General features: G+C 37.1%; 1 protein-coding gene across 3 annotated transcripts; it reads right to left on the reverse strand.

The window, feature by feature from the left end:
• Window positions 1-109: 109 nt before the first annotated feature.
• IQUB (IQ motif and ubiquitin domain containing) lies at window positions 110-22,808 on the reverse strand. Of its 3 annotated transcripts, none has more exons than XM_041471449.1 (11): window positions 22,667-22,808; window positions 21,580-21,729; window positions 21,297-21,472; window positions 20,899-21,054; window positions 18,766-18,976; window positions 14,904-15,079; window positions 10,417-10,587; window positions 8,832-9,008; window positions 7,209-7,457; window positions 6,611-6,796; window positions 110-268 (listed from the first exon to the last, which is right to left on the reverse strand). In XM_041471449.1, exons 1-11 carry the CDS (start codon window positions 22,803-22,805, stop codon window positions 203-205), a joined length of 1,857 nt encoding a protein of 618 aa, XP_041327383.1. In that variant the 5' UTR covers window positions 22,806-22,808; the 3' UTR covers window positions 110-202. The 3 variants fall into 3 exon arrangements, with proteins under 3 accessions (XP_041327383.1, XP_041327382.1, XP_041327384.1); XM_041471448.1 differs by lacking the exon at window positions 110-268 and adding an exon at window positions 1,338-4,376; XM_041471450.1 differs by lacking the exon at window positions 110-268 and adding an exon at window positions 1,338-4,376 and having other exon boundaries at window positions 22,025-22,793.
• Window positions 22,809-24,083: the final 1,275 nt, after the last annotated feature.

Genomic DNA, 24,083 nt, shown 5'->3' on the forward strand with positions numbered 1-24,083 from the left:
AAAACACTCTGCAGTGAAAGCATTGTCAGTTTCCTCTAACCTTCAGGTGCATGAGAGTCATGGAGTCCAAACTCCTGTCCTATGCAGGCTGGTAACAGTTATATAACTTCAAAATGGAGTTTACAGAAAAGTTTTCTGTGCTGCACAAAATATATTCTGCAGAACTTCTATCTTCCTCCCCTGCTACATATTATCATGTTCCTCAGCTTAGTTTTTTCACATGATTGAGATCTGGCGTCACACATTCGGGTGTTGACAGGTTTGAAATCTGCAACAAAACGCAGATTTCAGCAATAAGGAAGAGAGACAGAAAATGGCACGTTCAGAGCCACTGAAACACAGAATTGTTAAGCTATCTTTTGCATGGAGCAACGCTGCACCGGAAATCAAAAATCTCTTAAGTCAGGGGCAAATTATAGTCACTTCAGAAAGTGACACGACTTCAGTATTTCACAGGACTCATGCAAGAACAAAACAGTCTTAGAGAATTCCTTCATGCCCGGAAGCAAATTGCTCTGGGACGCTTTTTTGTGCCTGCCAAACACTGAGCAGTTTCTGCACCTTGTGACTACATTAGGCAGCAGCAGCCTCGGCACATGTTTGGCTCTGGGCACAAATGCCTCCTCACCATCAGAACAGGATGTTAGAGATCATGCACAAAAGTTATGAGCTATGTTAAAATGAACTGTGTTAAGGGAAAAATAAGGAAGCACAATGAAAACTGTGCTTCCTTATTTTTCCCTTTAAAAAAGATGACACAAATAGAGGTCAGAAGACATGCTTGTTTAAATCTGAGCACATGTAGTCAGATCAGTTAAATCCATTTGCCTTGAATCACAGTATATTGTTATAGTGTGCTTGCCTAATATAAGGCAATTTGTTCATCAACTCAATCTGAAATCTGATTTCTCAGAAAAAAAATAATTTTAAGGGTAGCAATAAAACATTTTCATGTTCCTTTTTTCTCCATGTTACCTTTATATAACACAGAAATTAACTGTACTTTTTCCTCTTAACCTCAGAGATATATTAGAAATCCCATCTGTTCCCTTTAACAAGCCAGTGTGTGTGTTTGTCTGTTTAAGGGTGTGTACAGGTAAGACAGCAAACCAGACCTCAAAGACAGAGGTAGAAACAGAAGCACCTAGACAGAATACAGGAATTGCAGAATTTCCAGTAAAACTCAATTTTGCAGAAGGACAATATTTGACACACTAACCAATTCACACACTCTTACAAAAACATCACTCTAGGCCCTACATCAGATGCACAAATAGTCTGCAGGTCTGATCACATCAGAAGAGCCAGCTGGGTTCACAAATCCGTGGTTTATTGAATGTAGCTTCTTTGGGATTGCTGGTGACAAAAGCAGCTGCTGCAGAATATACTGCATTAACAATAAGACTGCAATAATATTGTTTAATTTCCTGTGTCAATACTAAGCATAACTGACAACCCAAGACTCACCAAAAGGCATCCTTTTTGTGGAGGATGAGAAAGACAAGCCTGTCAATCTGTCCCTTAAAATTTTGTGTCAAATTCTCATCCCCCACTGAGGTACAAAATTGAGGTACATTTTATACCTTATTAACGACTATTGTGCAAAGTGCTATCAGTGGGACTGTGATCAAACCTTCCACTCTGCGTAGCTGCATTGTCTGGAATATTTGCTGGTAGGAGGTGCACTTGGTTTGTACAAAACATTTCTGGGCAACCAGCGGAACACAGCCACATGGTTTCTACGCTCACTTCCTGCTCCTCCCCACGGCTGTGGCAACTCGAACCACAGGACTCCGGCCGGGTTCCGCAGTGCTCCGATCGCCGTCGGTCCCGTCGTCACATCCTGAGCTTTGCCTTCTCTTCACTGCTGGGTGCTTCCAACACGCACACCGAGATGCACAGTTGGTGGGAATGCTCTGTATTCTGCCTTACAGAAACAGTCTTAAAACTTCTTGAAACATAACCAGATTGTTTTCTCTCAGATTACCATATCACTTATGAACAAACTTTTAACTGAAAACAAACTGACTTTTCCTTTTTAATATATCTCCACAAACCACAGTTTGGGAACAACTGAAGTGAAAAAAAGCTTTGAAAAAAGGAACAAGAAGAGCCTATTGAGTGGGATTTTAATTTGCTTCACTAAGTAAATTTAGCTCACAAATATATCTGCATATATTTTCTCCTTTCTTCTTCACTCCTAAAAATAGTGGTTTTTTGGACACAGATTTGAAAGACTACATTAGTTAGAAGATGCTTATTTTGTGGAAAAGCATGTTCCAAATATTAGTCAAGCATCCAACTCATTGTACTTCCAGCACAAATTTTTAATTATTTATACAAAAGTTTTCACGGTGTGACTAAATGGCACTGCCAGGAAAGAGCTGACGGTGGTGGTGAATGGAGTTCACATCGATCTGGCACACAGCCACCAGTGGTGTTCCCAGGGCTCAGTACTGGCACCAGTCCTGATTCATGTCTTTACCAATGACCTGGATGGGGGGATCTGCTGCCTAAGGATGATGAAAGAGGTTGGTGTGCTGGAGCAGTCCACAGAAGGACAGTGAAGCTAGTGAAGAGTCTAGAGACAAGAGAAGATGGCCTCAAGTTGCACCAGAAGAGATTTTTGTTGGATAATAGGAAAAAATTCTTCACTGAAAGGGTAGTCAAGCTTTGGAAGAAGCTGCCCAGGGGAGTGGTGGAGTCGCCACACCTGGAGGTATTTAAAAGCCATGCAGACACAGAACTTAGAGACAGAGTTTAGTGGTGGAGTTGGCAGTGTCAACAGTTGGACTTGATCTTAAAGGTTCTTGCAACCTAAAGGATTCTGGGATTCCAGAAACCTCCAACACCACAGCGCATTGAAATCAATGGACTACTGGCTTTTCACATTTGTTTGAACTATTTTCTTACCTTTTTTTTTTTTAAATCATCCTTCTGGAGTTGTAAATTATAATTTTAAAACATGCTTAAGAAGGAAGGAAAAAATTGTATAAAGAGGCAGATTCCTATCTATGTGACTCATTGCCATTCAACCCATAATTTACTTCAAAACTCCTTTTATCACTCTGGGGGAAATTCAGACTTAGCAGCCATTCCTATCTTAAGGCTCAGATGTCAGAAAGCACATAAGCCAGCTGGAATGCTCGTGTGCTGCAATTCTACAATTAGTTCAGTACTGAACTACAATCCAGAACTTAATTAAACTAAAATTCTGAATTTAATGGTAAAATCAGTGGAAATGTTCCAATGATGTTAAAATGCACTTGTCAGCCAGAAACCGATTCTACAGTTCATGTTCTGTTGAGGGAGTCAATTCAGTTTTCAGCTGTTTGCTGCCAAGTATGTGCTCATTTCTCTTTTTAAATGCTACTGCTTTTTCCTAGGTAGTTTCATCTGTTAGAGCAAAAGGCTGGGTCAAAACCACATCTTATAATAGAGATTTCAAGAAGAACCTTGCAACTTTCTGTTGGATTTTTGAATTTACACCATATGTTTTTCTCTGTAACTATGATCAAACATAAACTTTTTTAATTATGGGGAAAATTTACTTCTTCAAATAATATAAACTCCTTCAAATAATACAAACTCAAAAGTAAACATATTTCAAACAGTATGAAATGTGTATTTTAAATTATGATATTTAAATTATAATACTCAAATTATAATAATTACAATAATTTCAACATCTTGGATACAATAATTACATACTGGCAGTTCCACTATGGCCATCTAGATGAGCTACAAAATGTAAAGTTGTTCTTTTGCACAAATGTTTGCAGGGCAAAGTGGCTTTATCTGAAAAGCTATATATATTCTGTTCTTCTGTAAGAATCCAGGGATTGAGGGGGTTTCTGCCTTATGTGCTTAAGACAAGAAAAATAAATTTAATACAGTGCTATATTATTAATTTTCTAATTAAAGGGTGACAAAGAATTAACAGGATTTGCCCAACAGGAATATTACACTACAGACAGAATGTTCCAAGCAATGCAGGAATACACAAAAAAAAAATCATAGCTCTGAAAACTGAGAATTTACAAAGCTCTTTAACAACATTTTATTTTTTTTGAATGAGGTTACAAAACCTGAAATGCAGTTAAATTAACTGATTAAGATAAAATTATTTTATCCTCAGAAGTTTATTTTGATCTGTGTAATACAATTAGCGTATTGATGCAAAAGTGTATTTCTTTAAAACCTAAGAATTTAGTTCACTTCTTTAACTTCACAGAACTATGTTTTTTGTCGGAATTTGCATTAGACTCATTGTTATTTCTATGCAAAAATGATGACATCGCAGGAATCCGAGAAAAGTAGTTTTTTGCCCGGATATGCTTTTGTTCTATTCTGTAAATAAATGGAGCTTCATAAGTCTGAAAAAAAATTCAAATACCAGAAATACAATTAAAATATCTAAAAATATATGTGTTGCTTCATATTTAGACATTATAAACATTTCTACATATTTTAGACATTATAAATATTGACCTTTTAATAAACGAAGGCAGATAATTTATTTGTATATATATATACAATGAAATATTTTGTAGTTCTATAGTACTATCTTATGGGCCAGTAGTGAAAATTTTTCCTTGTGAAATATTAATCATGTTTTAAAACCAGAGTAACTTTTTTATCCATTCAAGATGAAACTTATTTATTTATTTATTTCAGGTGAGAACATTTGTACTCACATTTGAAAATTAAATAAGGCAACACTTAGCAACATTTGCAAGGTGAAGACTGTAGGGGCATTTCTTGATAAGAATCAGAGTTGTAATTTTCAACTAATCATGGCAGCAAGTATTTTGCAGCATTTCAGTCATCACTTGCACGCAGTGGTGACATTTTCCCAAATTCCTAGTTATTATTAGTAGTTTGGATGATGGAATAAATAACCAGAATATTTAATTGAAAAAACCTTTTGCTATTGCTGTAGTCATCACTTTGAATAATTGCTATTAAATAAAGTCACTATGATTAACTGCTATTAAACAAATGGCTTAAGAGGACTTTTTTGTTTTGGTGAATGAAAAACAATGATTCAACTTACAACATTCTATCTTCACCTCATTTTCTTTATTTCACACTCTTCATTTTATTTTTTTGAGGAAGAAAGTTGAGTCCTCACTACAACTGATTCACATCCATATTTGTTGCAAGAGCTAATGAAAATACCTCATGGTTTTTATGTAGGCTTGTGTAGCTTACCTGTCCTGACCTAACTCCCCCATCCACTGAAGCCCTGGACCTAATCAAGTTAATGGCATTTCTTTGACTGTGGCATCCAGACTCATGTCATCAAACCAGAGAAGTGCTCAGTTAGGATCTCTGCCTGCCATAATGCTGGTAACAGAAATTTATGGGTGCTGAGGAGCATCACTAGATTCAGATTGTCTGAACAGCCTTCTTGACTCACAGTGAGTGAGAGGAGCCAATAAAGGGACTCCCAGCTTGAAACCGATTTTACCTTCCAAAGCTAAAGCTCTCATAAATGTTTCTGCTTGAAGACACAAACTGGGCACTCACACACAAAATATAATGGATTGCAGAATTCCTTTTGCCTTTAGAATTTCCTGATATATTTAATCCATAAAGCAAAACTTTTAAGAGAGAATTAATTTGTTCTGTTTAGTTTGCTCTTAGGACTTCCGGAAAGAAGAGCAATACGTAACAGCGGAAGCTCCATTTCTGATGTACATATGTCATGTTAAAAATTGAATTAAGAGCACCCAAAACAAAAGAACACTAGGCAACAATGACAGCAGATCACTACTTATATAAATCAATAACCTGGAACTGAAAGGCTTAATAAGCCATTATTAAGTGCAGGACAAAGACAACTCACAGGATTCTCCTATGCCTTACAAAACTAAATACTCTTAATATATTATGTTTAGTGGAGAGGTATTTCATAGACTACCATGTTTAGATATGGAATTTGGGGGTGGGGGGATTTGTGTGTTTTGATGATCAGTTTAACACAGTCCTAAGTGGTTTTAATTCAGAAGAGAAATTATTTTTCTGAAGTTTCTATTGCTTAAATGCAAACTGTAAGGTTACATTAAGGTTACTGTAAGGGATACTTAGCTGATATTTATGTAAGAAAGTAGTGGCAAATTTTATGATGACAAATAGATAAGGAACCGTTCTTCTATTTGATGAGAAATGTAGAAGACCAGAAACTAATGAGGCCAGAGCATGTGCAAGAGCACAGGCACACAATGGCCACAGTATTTATGGTTAGTCTTTAGCATGCTTTTCATCCAGCCTAGCTCTCATCTGATCTGATCTGAAGGAAGAGAGCATGCATGACACTGCTCTCAGCAGGCAGCATGGATGAGGCCACTCTGCTTCTTGCAATTCAGGAGGGAGAACTGGGGCAAGACAGAGTTCAGGTACATGGAATGAGCTGGACATGCCAGATGCCTTCTGGATTACTGTCCATTCTGTTTAACAGTACAGATGCAATAATTTAAATAATCACAATGAGCCAATTTAAACACGGACAAGTGTAACAACTAAATTTGGCCCAACATAATTAATCACGGGATTCTATTAAAACATAACATAAATACTGTAAAAAATAAATCCCATTGAAATTTACCTTCTGAAGGTTACACAGCTTAAGATGTGCATCTGCCTCTTCTTTAGTGAGGAGAATAGTGTTCCATGGAGACCACTCTTGTTGCTTATCCCACCTGACCATAACCAAATCATACAGGTTGCTGCAGGCACTGAGAGCTGACTGGCAGTTCCATATGTGCTCAATCAGGTACTGCATATCTGGAAGCTGAAATAGAAAACAGGGTTAAAAAGGAAATCCTACAAGTCCTGCACACATGTAAAAATTCAAATAAAGGTTTGGGTTAAAAAAAAAATTCTATGCACATGTCATATGATCACTTGCTTAAAGAGCATCTTGATACACATATATACTTTTTGCATAGTTGTTGGAACATTCGATTCTTTGACCTGTCAGCAAGACTTCTTTTAGTGTACAGCTTGCAAACCACCTTTTAAAGTACACCTATGCTTCAAGAGCTTAAGGGCTGTTTCCTTATGGTGTGGAACATTGCATATCACAGGAAGAAGCTGTAGCTTTTAGCCCATTTCTCAACCTGTCCACAACATACACAAAATAGAGGGCACATAGTCAAAGTCACATAGCTTACTATGAGTAGCAATGCTCTTTCCAACAGTACCTGAACTAAGAAAACAATTTTACTATCATCCTGATAATCAACTTCAGACTTCCTGAGATTTTCTAGTATAAGTCTGTACTTGAAATATGCTTCTCGTTTCCGAGCCTCATTATCAAGCTGGTAACACGAGCGACATCTGCCAATGGTGTGGGAACTTGCAGGAATGGGAAACTCAGTAGGTGCTAAGTACTTTTCGCAGCTGTGACAGAAGTAAACATTTTTATAAAGCTTTAAGGGATCTTGTGGAACCTAAAAATTAAAAAAAAAAAAAGTTAATTTACTACAGGGTATCTTTGTATTACTTGTATGTTACTCAAACACTGTCAGGATAAGTCTTCCATATATTCATCCAAGTATTTTAATATGCAAAAGCTAAAATTATTTATTTTAAAATACCCAATAAAGTGTTGTGATTGTTCTTGGATAGGATACCAAGAGTAACTGTATTTTCTTACTGCATTTGCTAAAATCAGTTATATAAATCCGTTGATTCATTTTTAAGCTATATAAAGATCCTAAAAATTATGTTCCAGTGTTCTTCCTGGTACTTTTATATATGCAGATTGTCAGTAATTCTGGAAAGATGACAACACAGAAAAAACAGAAAGTAAATTCTCCACATTTGATTTTTCATGTAGGATCTGCCCTTTATGGCAAAGATGAGATATGGGCATAATAATGTTTTGGCATAATAATACAAAATCATGAGGCCCACATGTCCACAACACAGGGGAAGAAAATAGACTAAACTTGACAGCGACCTCCTCATCCCCATACTCCTTCATGGGTTCTGAAAAGAATGTAATGCAGTCTGTGCAGACAGACCAAGTCTGTAACTGGACAGTTTGAGTAGTCTGATAATCCTCAGTCTCTGCTGTGGTACATCTGCTAATAAACCTAGTGTAACATTAACTGTTAGTTGGTTCTAAATCAAACATCTGCATCTAAATCTGACAGATTCTCTACTCCTGAGATAACACTGACCACTGTATGAGGAGTGCTTTTCTGATAGATGCAAAACAGATCTTTCTACTTAGAGCAGCAACATATGATAGTGAATCATATTTTTATCTGTAATATGTAGTCAGAAAAGAAAAGCACTCACACAAAACTAACTACATCTTCTTCACACACAGTAGCAACTAATTCTGCAACAGAAGCCTGGAACAGATTTTGCTTAGGTGCAAGCTCACTAGACACTGACATGGGCTACGCTCTTCCTTTCTGGATGCACGGCATGCTGCCTCTTGACCAGTAGAAAAAACACGAATCCCTCTCTCAGTATATTGGTACTGCTTTGCTATTACATTTTACTGATACCATCCCATGAGAGCTACCATTTATAACTTTCAGATTTTTTATTTCAGGCACAAGAGTTCCTGGGCTCTCTCAGTGCTGCCAGCCACAGGTCAGGTGCTTATGACCATGTCTATGCCCCATGCCTCCTGACAGGACTATAAATTTATTTGTGTGAAACCTATGTACTTGCTACATTTTACTTCCTGAGGAAGTCCTCCACAAATTCTACAGGAAAATGTAAAATAAAAAAGCTTTCAATATTTTCCATATCCCTTCTCTTTAGTTTAGTGGCCACTATGTCAGGCTGCAAAATAAAAGTAATACCTTAAGTAACCCAGCAACTTGAGGGTTAAACTCTGGAGTTTTGATATACTGGAGAAATAATGTACAAATTCTTTTCCTCAGTCCTTCCAAGTTGCTTTCTTTCACATCTCTTGACATAAGATCAATTTCTCTGTCAATTAATGCCACTAATTCCTGTGTTAATTTACATTCATGTTCCTGGGGAAAAAAAAAAGGGGGGCGGGAGAGAGAGAAAAAGGAAAATAAACTGCACAATAATGAAGAAGCAAGCAAACAAAATCATTCAACAAGACATGAAAGCAATCTATGGAATCTATGAACATTACCATTCATACCTCTGTATGTTCATAAAAGAACATGTTCACAGAAGAACTCGTTAGTCTCTCAGAGAAAAAAATCTCTCATGAAACAACTGTAGAACTACAAAAGAGAGAATGCTAACAGACTCTGTTTTAAAGGGCCTGTATACCAAAGCTGTGAGGAACTGTAAGCCTGGAAGCACTAAAAGATGCTTGGCAGAGGTACTCAACAAGTGCAAAATTTTAAGTTTTCAAAAGTCCAAAGAAATATTTCCCTAAGAAGCTTCCTTTGGCTATGAGATTGGAGGTGTAATATGGATGGGTTTAAAAAAAATGACACAAGAAAACCCAAAAAAATCAACCACACAAGAGGCATGGGGGACTTTGACAGTATGCTTGGAAATTAGTCACTTCAGTATTTCCAATGCTTGGCAGGAGATTCTCCAGAAAGAGAGACGTAAGAGGTGAACGAGTTCAGCGATTTCTCAGGTAAAAGAGAGTGCTAATTTACAGAAATTCACTTGTTCACTACAGCAATATGTGTTAACTCTTGTATGGACAAGAGTTCATAAACCAGAAGTGCTCTCAATGCCATAGTGACTTTAAATCAAATGCTGGCACTACTAAAACAATCAGCAAGATTCTTGTTTGTTTTAATAAGACCAGGAAGCAGCATTCTATTCTAGGCTGATGTCAACAGTATCATCCTAAAAGAAACTTGAAACTCATTCTTTTTGTACATGAATAAATAAATCAAACCAATATGAAAGACTAAAAAAATGCAACCAGCTTCTAATTCATTGGAAACACTAGCAGCAACAGTGGCAGCAGGGAGTGAGAGGCAAAGAGATTAAAAAAATCAGTATTTGCTACCCCTAAAACTGGTCATCCAAACCAATAGATAGATAAGGTTCTAAATGGATTTCAAAGAACTGAAAAAAAATGGTAGCTGCCACATATATCCCTGCCACAGTTCTCATAAGGTTGATATTAACTAGGAAACAAAACTTTGTACTAAAACTGTATTATGTATTAATACACAAAGAAGTCTAAAAAAACCATGGGGTTGAAATTCTAACACAACCTGAAGACAAATATGCACACGATAAAGTGAAATATGAATTTAGAGTGTATCTGGAATGTAAATTACACTCACACACCACATGAGGGTACATGAGAGTCTCTAGCTCACCATCATGCCACTTGTCTGCCAGCAGCAGCACTGCTAATGTGTCAACATAATTAAGTGACAGCACCTTTGGAAAGTACAGCTTCAAACTAAATAGAAATAGAAAGCTAAACCTTACCTTCACTGTCCATTTGAGTGTTAACAGCACAGATGTTCTCTCATCTTTTGGGATGTCCTTTGTGTTAATGCTGTGGTAGATTTCAAGTAGTTCTTTGCCACGGAGCGAGTTCTGTGTATCCATTTCAGTGATTTTTCCATCAAATGCTTTCCACCTCCTAGGTTGTGCACACTTCAGAAACAATTTGTAGAACTCTGAGCTATTAAAATCTGACCACCAGCTGAACAATTGCATTATGTTACATCAAGTTTTAACAGAGCAAATAGGGACTTAATGTCAATGCCTGACTAATGCAAAAGGCTAATTCTATTGCAGATATTGATACAGCACCTCTTCCACCAAAGAAAGCATTCAGTTGCACACTTTATTTATAAGCTGCAGGTCATGACAATTTCGACTTACAGGATATTAAAAGCAAATAATATTCTCCTACAGGGACATGCTCTACTTCTTTAAAGTGAATTTACTGACAGTAGTGTTAGAATACATTTGCTCTGTATTTCACTTTGCAGTCATAAATCCCATCAAACTATCAGTAAAAATCAATAGGTCTGTTGACTGTGTAAAGATTGAAAATTTAAGACGTTAAAGCCTACTGCAGTAAAAAATATCTCCAGGGAACTGTTCTATTTATACTAGTTGCAGAGAAGGACAGAAGGAATATAGTTTGTTAGAGCTAGGGCAAGGTATGTGTTTACAGTTTACCAGACACTTCACCTAGCTTCTTCTTTGCTACCTTAACCACATGCTGTATGCCTTATGCTTCAATTATCTCTTTGCACATCTTTAACTTTTATAGATAGTAAGAAGTTCCATGATGTCATCTGCCCCACAAGGTCTGAAAAGTACAACCATTTTCTTCTTTCCAGAAGATTGGTTTTGATTACAAATCACACTGTTACCTAAGGAGACAGGCATCCAATTCCAATAGAAAAAGAGTTTTCAAAAGCCTCTCTCATCATTACTTAACTCCATTTCCTTTTCTTAATGGGGAGAGGTACGTGAAATCTCTTTCTATGTATCAATTATTCTCTTTCACTATATTTGGAATTTGTGTTCACTAGCACTCACGAACTTCACCTTGAAGTCTCAGTGTGACCTAACAACAGGAACACTTCATGCAGTATTCACATACCTAGCAGTTTTCTGGACATAACCCCAGCACTGACACAATCATTATTTTGATGAAATAGACTTGATATGGTGATAAGTAATAAAAATATCAAGAATATTAGACAGCTAGAAGAGATATGATTAGTTATCACCACAATCAATTTCCTCACTTTTAAATAAATAGTTAGATAAGGAAAAGAAAGACAAAATAATTTTAAAAAGGTTTTAACATCTAATTAATGACACTTAATTACATTATCCGTGGTGGTAGAAATCTAATTAAAGGAGATATTGTTAACCAGGGGTCACATTTCAGAGCCAAAACTAAGAAATACAATAGCAAAACCAGACATTAGCTAAAAAATATCCCCAAAACAATCAACTCTTAATTACTTGGTGAAATCTTTGAATTTCTGCAAAACTTGAGCAAGGCAATTTTTTCTCTGTCATAGATAGGGAGCATTCTATTGTATGTTCATTTTGTTTCACTATCTTTGTACAATACCAGAAATTCTTTTCAAAAAACCCAAAACAAAAGCAAAACCCCACATTTTGCAAACAATGTAATTCAAACCAACTTAGAAGGTCTATCATGCTGACAATCCTTTGTATGTTAGACTGGGACAAATCACTGTTTTCCATACAGTAGTTAATTCAGTACCCTCATTTGATCCTCTTCAAGGAAATCACTTACAACAACAGATAAAGATCATTTGCTAATGCTAGAAAGAATCAGTGGCCAGAGTAGACCCTAAGAAATAGTCAGTAAAATTAGATTTTTCTGATAATTTGCAAACCCAATATGCGCAAGTCGTCTTGGTACCCTGCTCTGCAAATGACTCAACACAGACCAATTCTGTTATTGTAATTCATTCTTCAAAAATAAATCTGTAACTTCTGTATTTTTTCTTACTACCTTATCATAGCTGGGTATTACATTAAAAAAAATACAGCTTTTCACTGAAAAAAGAAGGAATCACAAGTTCCCTGATTTCAGGACTATTTTTCTCCAGACTGACAGGAGAAAAACTAAAACTTTGAGATCTTCTGCCAGCTTTCTCTTGTCTTTTAGTCTGCTGGCAGTGCTGTGGAATTTACAATAATCCTGTTATTTATATTACTACAAGTACACTCTGCTGCCAATGCATGAAAGCAGAAAAAGCGCCTGAGGAGAGAAACACACCACCACAGACAGAGAGAAAAAGGTAAATATAATTTAAAAAAAAATCTATAAGATGTGTGCAGAAATAGTACAAAGCATGAAAGGCATGAGCTGAGTAACAGTTAATAGTTACACAAATTTCTTTAAGTCAATATGACTGCTGTATAAAAGCTTAATCAAATACTTCCTCTCCAAAGTACAAATGCTGAAGAAGAACAAGTTCAGCATAAAGAACCCCCTAGAACACAGGGCACACACAACCAATAGCAACCTTCATAAAAGCACACATGCCTGTGGAGGTACATGCTTAAAGTAGCAAAGAAGGGAACAAAGGTTTCCATGGAGAAGCAACTTTCATGCCACATTGGCTATTGCAGCTTGCAGTCTTCAGATGTGAAAGATATTATTGCAGCTTTTACTGGCAAGTGTCCAGAACAACATTACCAGCTCCAAGTTCAAGAAAAAAACAAATAATCCCTAATCAAACACTCAAAAATAAATTTCATACTGTAACTTAAAGTGCTTAACTTGCGCTGCTACAATCACAGCAAACCATCCATCTAATTTTGAGATTTACAAAATTGTATTTATCTTTTTTTAAAATGCAAAAATTGTTATTTTTTCTCCCTCTGAGTTACAACTATCTATGTCAACAGTGTAGAGCAACACTCAAAATCCTACAGCTGACATGACAAAAAACATGAAACGTTGCACTAGTTCAGAAGCTCAATAAATTTTAAAACTAAAAAGATTACAGTCCCTTTAATGAAAAACATAATTTATACATTTAAAGTAGGAATAAATAAATTATCAGTAACTGCTTCAGGAAAAGCAGTCTTTCCACTAGTCTTTCCACTGTTTGGAAAGACAAAATATCGGTTGTCTCTGATGTGTCTCCTCATTCTCCAAACATCAACTGTCACTGAGAGTTCTTGTGCTGAAGAACGTTTTGCTCCTGATTCTAGATGTAAGAAAACTGTACAGCTTGTCAGAATATGTGCTGGAAGCAATCTGTACAGGTAGGACACTGGAAATCAGTCCTTGTGGGAAAAGTAACGACAGAGTCAGTTAAAAGAGAAATATATTTGCTTTGACTGTTTCAGCTTCCTTTTTCTTAGAAGGTAACAGAACAGACTGCAAGCAGTAGAAGCAAACATTAAACACAGAAATGATTCAAGGCTCTGAAAATATTCCTAATTATTTGGTTTTCTGTTGGTTTTTTTCATCCTTAAAAGCAGTAAGACAGAAAACAGTCATAGCACAGCAATAAATGTGGTAACAGTTCCACCAACATTTCAGATAAGCAACTTGTTCATAATGAGAAATGCAATACATTTTATCAAATCACATTTAGAGTACAGTTCCCCTGCATCAGTAATAAAAAGAATGAAAAAAAGTCTCTTTTAGACAAAACCACCATTTTTACTTTTGAGCACTCAATAATCAAAATTTTAAAATAATAATAATAAAAAAAATTAGAACGCTAAAAACCATTTCTGTTGCAGTATTTCTTTTCATAATGATGTCACATACTTTGAAAAGAAACTATTACTTTTTTCCAATGGCTGGACATCTGCCTCAAAGGACAAGTGTGTTTTTTGTATTTTACATTACGATACCACAGAATTTAATGTCATTTTAAATCATCTTTGTCAATGAAGGAATTCTCATATTTTTATATAAAGACTGAAGAACACTTACCTTAAATATCATCCCTGAGATTATACAAGAATGAAATCTCAAGTTAAAATTCTAATGGAACTAAAGTCAGTGATTTAATAATTGAAATCAACATCGGATTCAAATTCTTCTTTATACAGGGAAACAGAATAAATGCTTTCTTTAAAGACAGACATATGATGACCAGAGGCCTACACTCATTTGGGAAATTAATGACAAATTTACTTCCTGAAGAATAACATATTTATATTATTATAATTAATTACAAGTATTGTTTATATTTTTTATAGTTAACAGCCTTAACGATGCACTGTTCAACCTTCAACTGGTCTGACAGCTATGAAATTCTCAGATTGGAAAAAAGAAATTTACTGAATTGTATTGACATGAAGAACCACAAAATTTGGATATTTGCAACATTAGCATTCACATGATTAACTGCTAAAAACTACAAAAGGCACTTTTTGTATTTTGCAGGTGTATTTTCTTTTCCTGTACTTTGATATTCTTTATGATCAGCATAATTACTGACCTGACTCAGAAAGTGCAGTATTGCTTTTTGTTGATTCTCTATATTGGCATTTAGTTTGTGCATCCCAATGCAAGCAATGAGCTCTGTCTCCTCTTCCAGCAGTGCACAAAGTGCTGCCTTTCTTTTAGCTCCAGTAAGAGTTCTGTTAATTCGCTCAGTCTCCTCCTGCATCCATACTGCAGATACAAATATTTGGGGTGGTTTTTACAAGATGCTTTCCAGCAAGACTTCTGCTTTCATATTTAAGAAACAACATAATTGACTTTTCTTTCAATATTCACTAAAACCCAGTTTCCATTTTAGGGAATTGATGGTTATAGCTATTTTCAATACATGCAAGATGGCCTAGAAATGAATGTGAATTATACAGATGTTCTGTGAGAGTATGTGTGTACATCAACTCCAGACTGCCAATTTGTACTTGAAACTCAAGGGTGAGTAGGAGAAAAAGAATCTGTAAGTGAGAAAAAGAATTTAGCTCCTGTGGAAATGTATGATGAAATGGCTGCATCTTACTGTGGTACCACTAGTACTCAGTGCTGAGAATATTACTGCTTCTCCCTGCATAAATGAGTAAAATCTAAAGAAGCTTGAAGTCCTCCAAAACCAAGATAAAACCTGACTGACAGTCACATTTAGCACTTCAGGTTTTACACTGGATATTGCAGTGGTATCACCTTTTGCCATCCAAGGAAGATGAGAGCACATTAATAACTCAACAGTCATTGCTTTACTCTCCCTTTCCTTTTCTACAACATAATCTTCCAAGTGGGTCAAAGTGTCCACAGAAGAAGCCACAGGATGGTCATGACAGCAGCACATGGATCAGTCCATGCTGTATAAGAATCTGACCCCCTGACACTTTTGCTGCCGATACAGAGACTACATGGCTTTAGAGAAATCTGCCTGTAAAATCAAACTGTGTTTCCTGCCTTCGCATATCCCGTAACAACTCCTGGCTTCTCCAAAGAGTCTGATCCAGTTCAAATACCTCTAGAGTTTTGTAGAGAATTTTATAAGATGCAAAACTTCAACATTTCTGAAGAATACCTCAAAGTGTTGTTATCATCCCAGAACAGTTATGGAAAAGCAAAACCCAGCATAAAAGAAAACCATTCAATATGTGATGCACTGGAAAAGCCTGTAACATCCTGGATCAGGTAAGATTAGAGGCAGGAGGAGGGAAAGGAGGAAGACTTATTTTCTGCCTGTGGCTTCTTATCTACAATACCTTATGTTTTCCATTTTAAAATATTTCAATTCATTTCCTTAAGGCTCTCCAAGCTGTAATATGACAGCTGTCTGACAAGTTCTGAGAACCCAAAGTTATATATTTTAAATAAACCCAATTCAGCAAACATCAGCATTATATAGAATTATTTACATGGAGCTGTATTATTCCTGAAGGGGGCAGCAACTTCTAAGGTGGAGCTAATAAATACAGTAAGCAATTTTATACTTTCAGAAATGCAGAAGCTGTTGCTCACCATTGATACTCACCTCTTGATTCCCCATTTACCTGCAGCCAAGTTAAAACACTCCTCTTAGATTATCTGTTCTGCAGATAATCTGTCTGCAGAGATTTTACTCATTACAATTTTTATTCCAGTGTTTATAAAGTAAAATAGTTCATACTTTTCAAATAAATAATAAATGCCTATGCAGACATGCTGAATATATAGATAGACCTCATTTGCACCATATAGTCAACAGGCAAGTTTTTGTACCACCAGGAATTGCTTGTACTGGCTGACCCTGTAATAGCAACCCTGTTGTGATTGCAGCTATAACCTTCACAGATCCCTGGAGGACAATAGTCTCATTCTATTACTGTCACAATGATTTAGCTTGTGTAAATTGTTGGCACTATAATAATGCAAAATTGTTTCAGATGCAGGTAGGAAAAAAACACCAAGTTCCTAGAATCATTAAGCTCTATTAAAATGAAGAGCATGACTGCAAATCTCCATGTAGAGAAGCGCTAGTCAACACCAGCTAACAAAAACTAAACAGTGAGATTGATACCAGACCATTATTTTTAACAAAATAGTAAAAAAAAAAAAAAAATTCAAATACTGGAATTTGTTCTGTTCTGAAGTGGTACATGTTTTTTTCAGGTTGATTAGATATGAAATTCCTGAAAATGCTTGGCTGAAACTTTTATTATTTGTGAATCCAAAGTCATTCAATTAAGCAAGAAACACTTGCAAAACAGTAAGTTTCAAATCTAAAAATATAATGAAGACCAGCACTCTTCCATGACTTCAACTGAACTTGGTTGTTTCTACTGCAAGTAAGACTTTTCACACTTTAAAACAAAAAAAAAAAAAAAAAAAAAAAAAGTGGATCATACATCTGATAGCACACTAGTCTGGAAGCAACTTCCCGAATAAAATACTGCAGAAAATCAGACGCAAAATAGTAAGACTTCTCATAACTGGCATGGAAAAAGGTATTACTTGAGTACCTTGGCTTTTGATTACTTAGTCAGATACAACTTGGAAAGGGCTTAACTCTTGGGAAGTGAAAAGCAAACTATCTACAAAGAAAAAGACGGGGGGCAGACAACCTCAAGAAAACCACAAATCTCATGAAGATACCAGTCCAATAACTGCAAAGCTCAAGACAAGCAATAATTTTTACATTTGTCACGAACAGTGATATTTATAAATCATTTATTAATTCAGACAAAGCCATTTGTTCAATGCCACACAAAGTATGACAGCATTAAAAGATTAGTGTATAACTTGGGAATTTTTGAATCGTGATCCTGAACTCTATGAATAACACATGCCACCAAATTTATGCTCAGCTTACCACTGAAGAAAGAGCTGAGATGGTTTAAGGTAGGGCAGGTGGCTTTGCAATGAAGTAGGTCATCTGTTAGATCAGCTCTACTACAGGGACAACAATACCCAAACTGGCAAAGAGCTAGACTATAAAGCACTCTAGCTGAGATAACATCAGAGTTGTTACAAGTCACAGTACAAACCTCTGGCTTTAAAAGAGACATTGTAAAAAACCAAAATTTGTCTTGCTGTTTATATGCTGGTACAAGTACACAGCTTTTGACTGTTTTTATTTTTCCAAAGGACATACTCTTAAGGTTTTTGTTCTATTTGCACCATTAGATTCTTGTAAGGTTTTATGTTAATTATCTGCAGTATTCAAATTATTTTTCTGGAAAAGTTTAGAGGTGCTTGCCTGTATTAAACATCATCTACTCCAAGAACAGGAAATGTATGACTTTCAGAATATTCTGCAGAACTCCTAAGATTTTTAAAATTTTGACAACACAGTTTTGTGAAACATGGAATGAACTAGAAAGGAGAAAAAGCATCAGTAGAGGACAACTAAGACAAAAGGAATAACTTCTGTCATATGTTGTAAAATTCTGTACAAAAATTCTTCAGCACCTTAAATGTAGAGTGAAAGATAAAAGCATCTCTGATCTAAAAAAACACCCTTTTGTTCTTCTAGCTGACCTTAACTTTAGACATAAATAAAAAATGTTAATAAAACTGCCAAAGAGCACTATTCTATAAGCCAGTTATTTCTAAAAAAGGTGTACTGGTTTTGGCTACAATAGAGTTAAATTTTAGTCACAGCAGCTTGTAAGGCACTGGATGTTGATAAGACAGGGACGTTTAGTTCTTGCCGAGCAGTGCTTCCAGAGCATCAAGGCCTTCTTTCTGTTTCTAGCAATACATAAAAGTAAAATAATTCTTTAAAAAAAAAAATCCACTGTAAAGCAGAAAAAAAATTCGTGGAAGTATCTATAAATATATGTAAAACCCTAAGTTTGTTTTAAACAAACTGCATTATTTTGTTCCTTTAAGGATATCCCTTTAAGAAAACTTACATTCCAAGTCATGATACAGTAGCTCAAAGTCTTCTTTTGTTTTAGGGTTCAGTTTTTTCTCATACTCCCTCCTCAATTTTTCTTCTTTCTCCCATTTTTTCTGTAATTCTTCTTGTGCCTCCTGTGCCAGCCTTAACCTCTTTTGTGCCTTCAGATTTTGTAATAAATTTACAGCATGCCAACGACGGAAATATTTCTGTAATACTATTACCTATATGTGATACAATACCAAAGAATCATGAATTTAAAACAAAACAACATAGTATTTTGAAGTGTAGTATTATTTCTTAACTGTTCTTTTCTCCAGCTCCCTAACTACATTTTCTAAGATTTGTCTTGTACTGAAACTAATTTAAATGTTACAAAATCAGTATTATTAATTTAAGCACTAGTATGATTACTCTATTAGGTAACTGCAGGAATTTAACCAGTGAGTACAGTGGATAAAATAGGTTCAAATAATCAAATCAAAATATAAACTACATTTAAATATCCATTTTTCTTTTTCAAATCTCCCCTTAAAAAATGCATTTTGCCATGTAGTGTTTTTATTCTTTTCCTTATCTTACTGCCAATTTACAGGGTGGAAATGTAGACACATTTGCAAGATTTCTTTTAAATTTCCAGTTAGAAAAATCAACACATAGATACAAAATCAAAAGCATTTTTTTGTGAATAAATAATAAAAGTGAAATTAATAATGCTGTTATGACAGAAATTAAAAAAGAAAATTAAATCATCGACCTTCTCAAGCTGTAGCTATTGAGGACTGGGGAAATAATAATAATATGTTAAGGGAGGATACTGCACAAGCCTCACCTTCTGCTGGTTGAGTTAGCACTTGCACTACAAACAGTTCAGTCAGATCAATGCCATGAGGTACCAAGCATTGCTCAGCATCAAAAGCTATCAAGCACAAAATCATACTAATACAGTCACACTGTCTCTGGTAATATCTTAATCTAAAACTTCTCTTGAATATATCTTCAAACAGTATTTCAGTATGGACCTATACTGCACTGGGCAAATCCATCAATGTGAACCAACACCAAGATGACATCTCTCTACTGTGCATTATCAATGACCTATAGATACTTTACAGATTCCCATAAGTGTCACTAAAGACCACAGTAAAACATATTGGTAGTCCTGAGGAAACTACTCCCTACTTGGGTTCCACTTCTACAAGATGCTCATTGCCATCAGCTAAAGCTGACTGACTTAAGAAGTTCTTACAAGAAAACTTCTGCCCAGAAAACTTCAAAGATCTTGCCAACCGTGTCAATACAATAACCAATACAATATTCTGCTTAGACACTTGAGGAATCAACTGTTTCTCCACTGAGTTGGATTGAGACTGTATATTTTCAGTAATTAAATTAATAACTAGAGCATTTACAAAGAAGTGCCTCATCTAACACAATTTAGGGCAGACTTGAGTTAGATGTGCAGTCACAGAACACATGGTTTCCAAAAAGCAGAGTGGAAGGCCTAAATGGCATCCTCTGCACAATGAATATGCAGAATCTGTAAACTGAATTGCCTCCATGAGGCAACTCAGTGCACCAGAAAAGCCCACAGACCCACTGCCTGTGTTTGAACAGCCCATTTCTACTTTAGCAGGGAGCTTGAACAGAATCCAAAATGGATCAGTTTGCCCAAGGTAACCTACTAAGTCTGATAAAAAAACTCCAACCAAACAGACAAAGAACAATAGATTGTTCTCAAATAGATTGTTCTCAAAACTCAAAAGCTTGAATGCAGATCTCCTAAATCCTAACCTAATACTCCACTTATTTCAGGCTATACATTAAGCATGCAGCTTAGGTTCTTCCAAAGAGATCATGAGAATGTTGGAAGGACAAGCCTGTTTTAATCCTTAATGTTCTACATGGACACTTAACTGTCACTGTGAGACAGAAAACAATAACTTCAGAATTCTTACTATTTAAGAGATTGCAAGGTATCAAATGTCACTAAAACCCCAGAGCAAACATGCACTTCCCCTGTATCTGAAAGATTACAAAAGATGAGCATAAGAAGACATTTTACAGTTCACTTTTAAATTCACTGAACACTCATTAAATATTCAGATAACCTTCACAATTCATTATTTTACAGATAAGGACTTACTGCTTCAAGTCTACGTTTATGGTATTCCTCTGCTGTAAAATACTTTCCAGGAGTTATTAGTTTGTCTGTCGTGTTTGACACATAAAGGCCAATTTTAGTCATCTGTGTCGATGTTGTATTTCTTGTTTGTTGTCGCGTATTTTTTTCCACGGCCGTCTGGGGAAAAAATACATGTCAGCTTAGAAGAAAATACACTGAAATTTTTTTTTCTCATTACAGTAAGTGGCGAAATTAGCTATTTGCAATAAAAATTACAAGAATAATTATATTTATCTACTAAATACTTTCAATTGCATATTTATCTCAGATTTACTTCCTCTTTCTTCTCAGAAATAGTGTCAGCATTCTATTCCATTTGGCAAAAACAACATTCTAAAAGGACATTACAAAGCCTTTACCTGTGTTTCCCTACAAAATAACTGAATTCCTTTGTCAGGTCGTTTTTTGGGTTTTGTTTGTGATCCTGCATTATGAAATTCCACTCCTGTTGACACGTTCCTAAATCCACCCAGAAAAGGTTTATTATAGGTAGGTCTTTCAACTTTTACAACTACTTCTTGAAATGAATTTGTACCTGTTAAAACAGAAGTTCCAAAATACAGATATTGCTTCTTTCAGTAACACATCTAGATTAGACCATAATTACATATGTATCGACAAAGGTGCAAAAGCAGCACTTACCTGTTTGCACTCTGACAGTTATGACATCAGGCATGTGGTAATCCTGTGGAATGACTTCTCCAGAGAAACGTTCCTGATTTTCAGACTGGACAATTTCATCAAAATTAGGCCCAGTCTTGCTAGGTGTTTCATTATCCTCAATCATGCTTGCTAAAAATAAAACCAAAATTCATTCCTGAGAAGCTTCTCAAAACAAACAAATATCTCTTTCAACTTTACCCCAAGATGATTTTATTGTAACACTGCAACACAGCATAATCACAGTTTTTTTCAGCTAAAAGACAGTCACACACCATTTGAAAGCTGAAATAGTATTATCTTACAATTTTAAAGGTGGTATCTAATGTAATAATGTCACCACATAAAGATATTCCTAGCCAGGTACTCAGAATGAGAGCAGATGAATGCAACGCAGCCAAGAGGAAAGTAGTCAGCAAGTCCATACTAGGAATTGTTATTCACTGTGCTCAGGTGCTGAACAGGATATGCTCTGTTCTGCTCTGAAGAACCAAGAAAATGGGGTCCTGTGTTGGGAAGAGGAAGTGACTGAAGACACCCAGAACAATGAAGAACAGGCGTAGGAAATGATGGAGCATTTGGGAGACTGCAGGAGAAAGACAAGGATAAAGAAGGGTGGCAGGCAAGTTACAGAGGAATCTAAGAAAGGTAAAATAGTAAGGTGATTTCTGTAATGATGGCGAAACTGCTAATTTAAATGCACATACAAAATATGTATACCTACGCATACACATTTCTGGAAATAAGGATCATTCTATAAAATGCCATCTAGAAATTACTACTACAGTTTGAGATAAAGAATACATTCCTTACCTGTGGAGCATGTCTCATATGAAAACTTAAAAGGTTACTGCAGGACCAAATCTCAGCAAGCATAAACAGAATGAGGGTGTGTGGGGGTGCGAGAAGCTATAACCAAGTTGAAGAAAAATATATCTCTCTAAACCATTAATACCCAACATTTTAACAATTTCTTTACCCATCTCTGTCCCATTTGCTGTACTCTCTGGTAGTACTGAATTTTGAGAAGGAGACTGCTGGTCCCAGCCCTCCTCTGACTGTGCAGTACCTGCAGGTTCCGGAAGCAGAGGCTTCTCTGCTGGGTCCCCAGCCTCTCCGACCGCTTTTCCTTGAGAGGATGCAGGTGATTGCTCTGCACCTGATCCTTCTGATGTAACAACTTCAAAGCCATCTGATGCATCTTCCATTTCCTAAAGCATCAGTTGCATGCTTTTAACCTTTCTGCAAGAATAATCACAGGATCTGTTATAAATTGCATACTGGCACATTTCTACTACCAGAATTATGGGTAACACACTGTCCTGAAAAGCTTTTCCTGCATCTGTTCTCAAAAGGCCTATTGAGAGAAGCATGAGATCTTTGCTTCCACCAAACAGAAAGCACTTGTGGCTGGTGTTTACCAAAAGTAACACTCAAGGCAAGCAGCCGGCACAGTTCTTTGTACCTCTCGTTCTCTGCCTACAGAACAAGATGGTACAAGGGGTCACTACCCAGAGACAGCAGACCTTTACGGTTTTTCGAGTTGCCACCGAAATGATAGGCGCTGGAAGAGTCCTAAGCCCATACTCCTCAACAAAGGACCACAACCAACCCGCAGGATCCGGGACGCAGCTCCCGGCGGGAGCCCGGGGATGCCAAACCCCTGGAGCGGGCGGGCCCCGGGCACAGCGCGCACCGGGGCCGGGGGTGCGGCTGCCGCTCGGCGCACGGCTGAGACCCCCGCACCCTCCCGCCCCTGTCCCTATCCCTATCCCTGTCCCTGTCCCGCGGCACCTCCCGGCACGGCGGCGCTCCGGACGGGCGCTGCTCGCCCCGGCGGCGGCGCGGTAGCCACGGCAACCGGCCCGGGCGCCCGGGGAGCAGGAGCGTGCGCACTGGGGAGCGGGGCCGGGCCGGGCCGGGCGGACCGAAAACGTGCGGGGATCAGAAGGGTCGGGAAGAGAGGAAAGGGAAGCGGTGCGAAAGGACGAGCAAGTGCCGTGGTTCCCTGCAGCCCACAGCACCTGCACGGACCCGAGCTGGCGGCCTGGAGCGGCCCCAGTGCTGGCACACCCGCAGGGGCCGTGCCCACGCTGTGACCCTGAGCAGAGCCATGTCAGCTCGTACCAGCCCACAGCGGCACTAATGTATGAAAACACCGTTTTTCCTTATATCCTTCTGCTGTGGATAATGGCAGAAGTTGCACTAAACCTCCAGAAGTGCTGGATATCGAGAAAGGGCGCTGTGTGTGAGTGTCGGCACCGTTCGTGCCGCACACGATCACTTCCGAGCTGTGTGGCAGTGCCTCCCCAGGACATGTTAGGTTGTGCCTAATCGTGCTGCTCTCCCTGGAGGGTCCGTGGCGTGAGGACTGAGGCTGTTAACTGGAAATTAAACACTTGCAAATCAGAATGAAAACCATACGAAATTGGATTTCCTGGTGTTTGAGGTGCCATTTCTGACACAACTCCTGCAAATGTTTTCAG

Source organism: Pyrgilauda ruficollis, unplaced genomic scaffold, assembly GCF_017590135.1.
Source record: "Pyrgilauda ruficollis isolate IOZ18807 unplaced genomic scaffold, ASM1759013v1 scaffold27, whole genome shotgun sequence".
Taxonomy (NCBI): domain Eukaryota; kingdom Metazoa; phylum Chordata; class Aves; order Passeriformes; family Passeridae; genus Pyrgilauda; species Pyrgilauda ruficollis.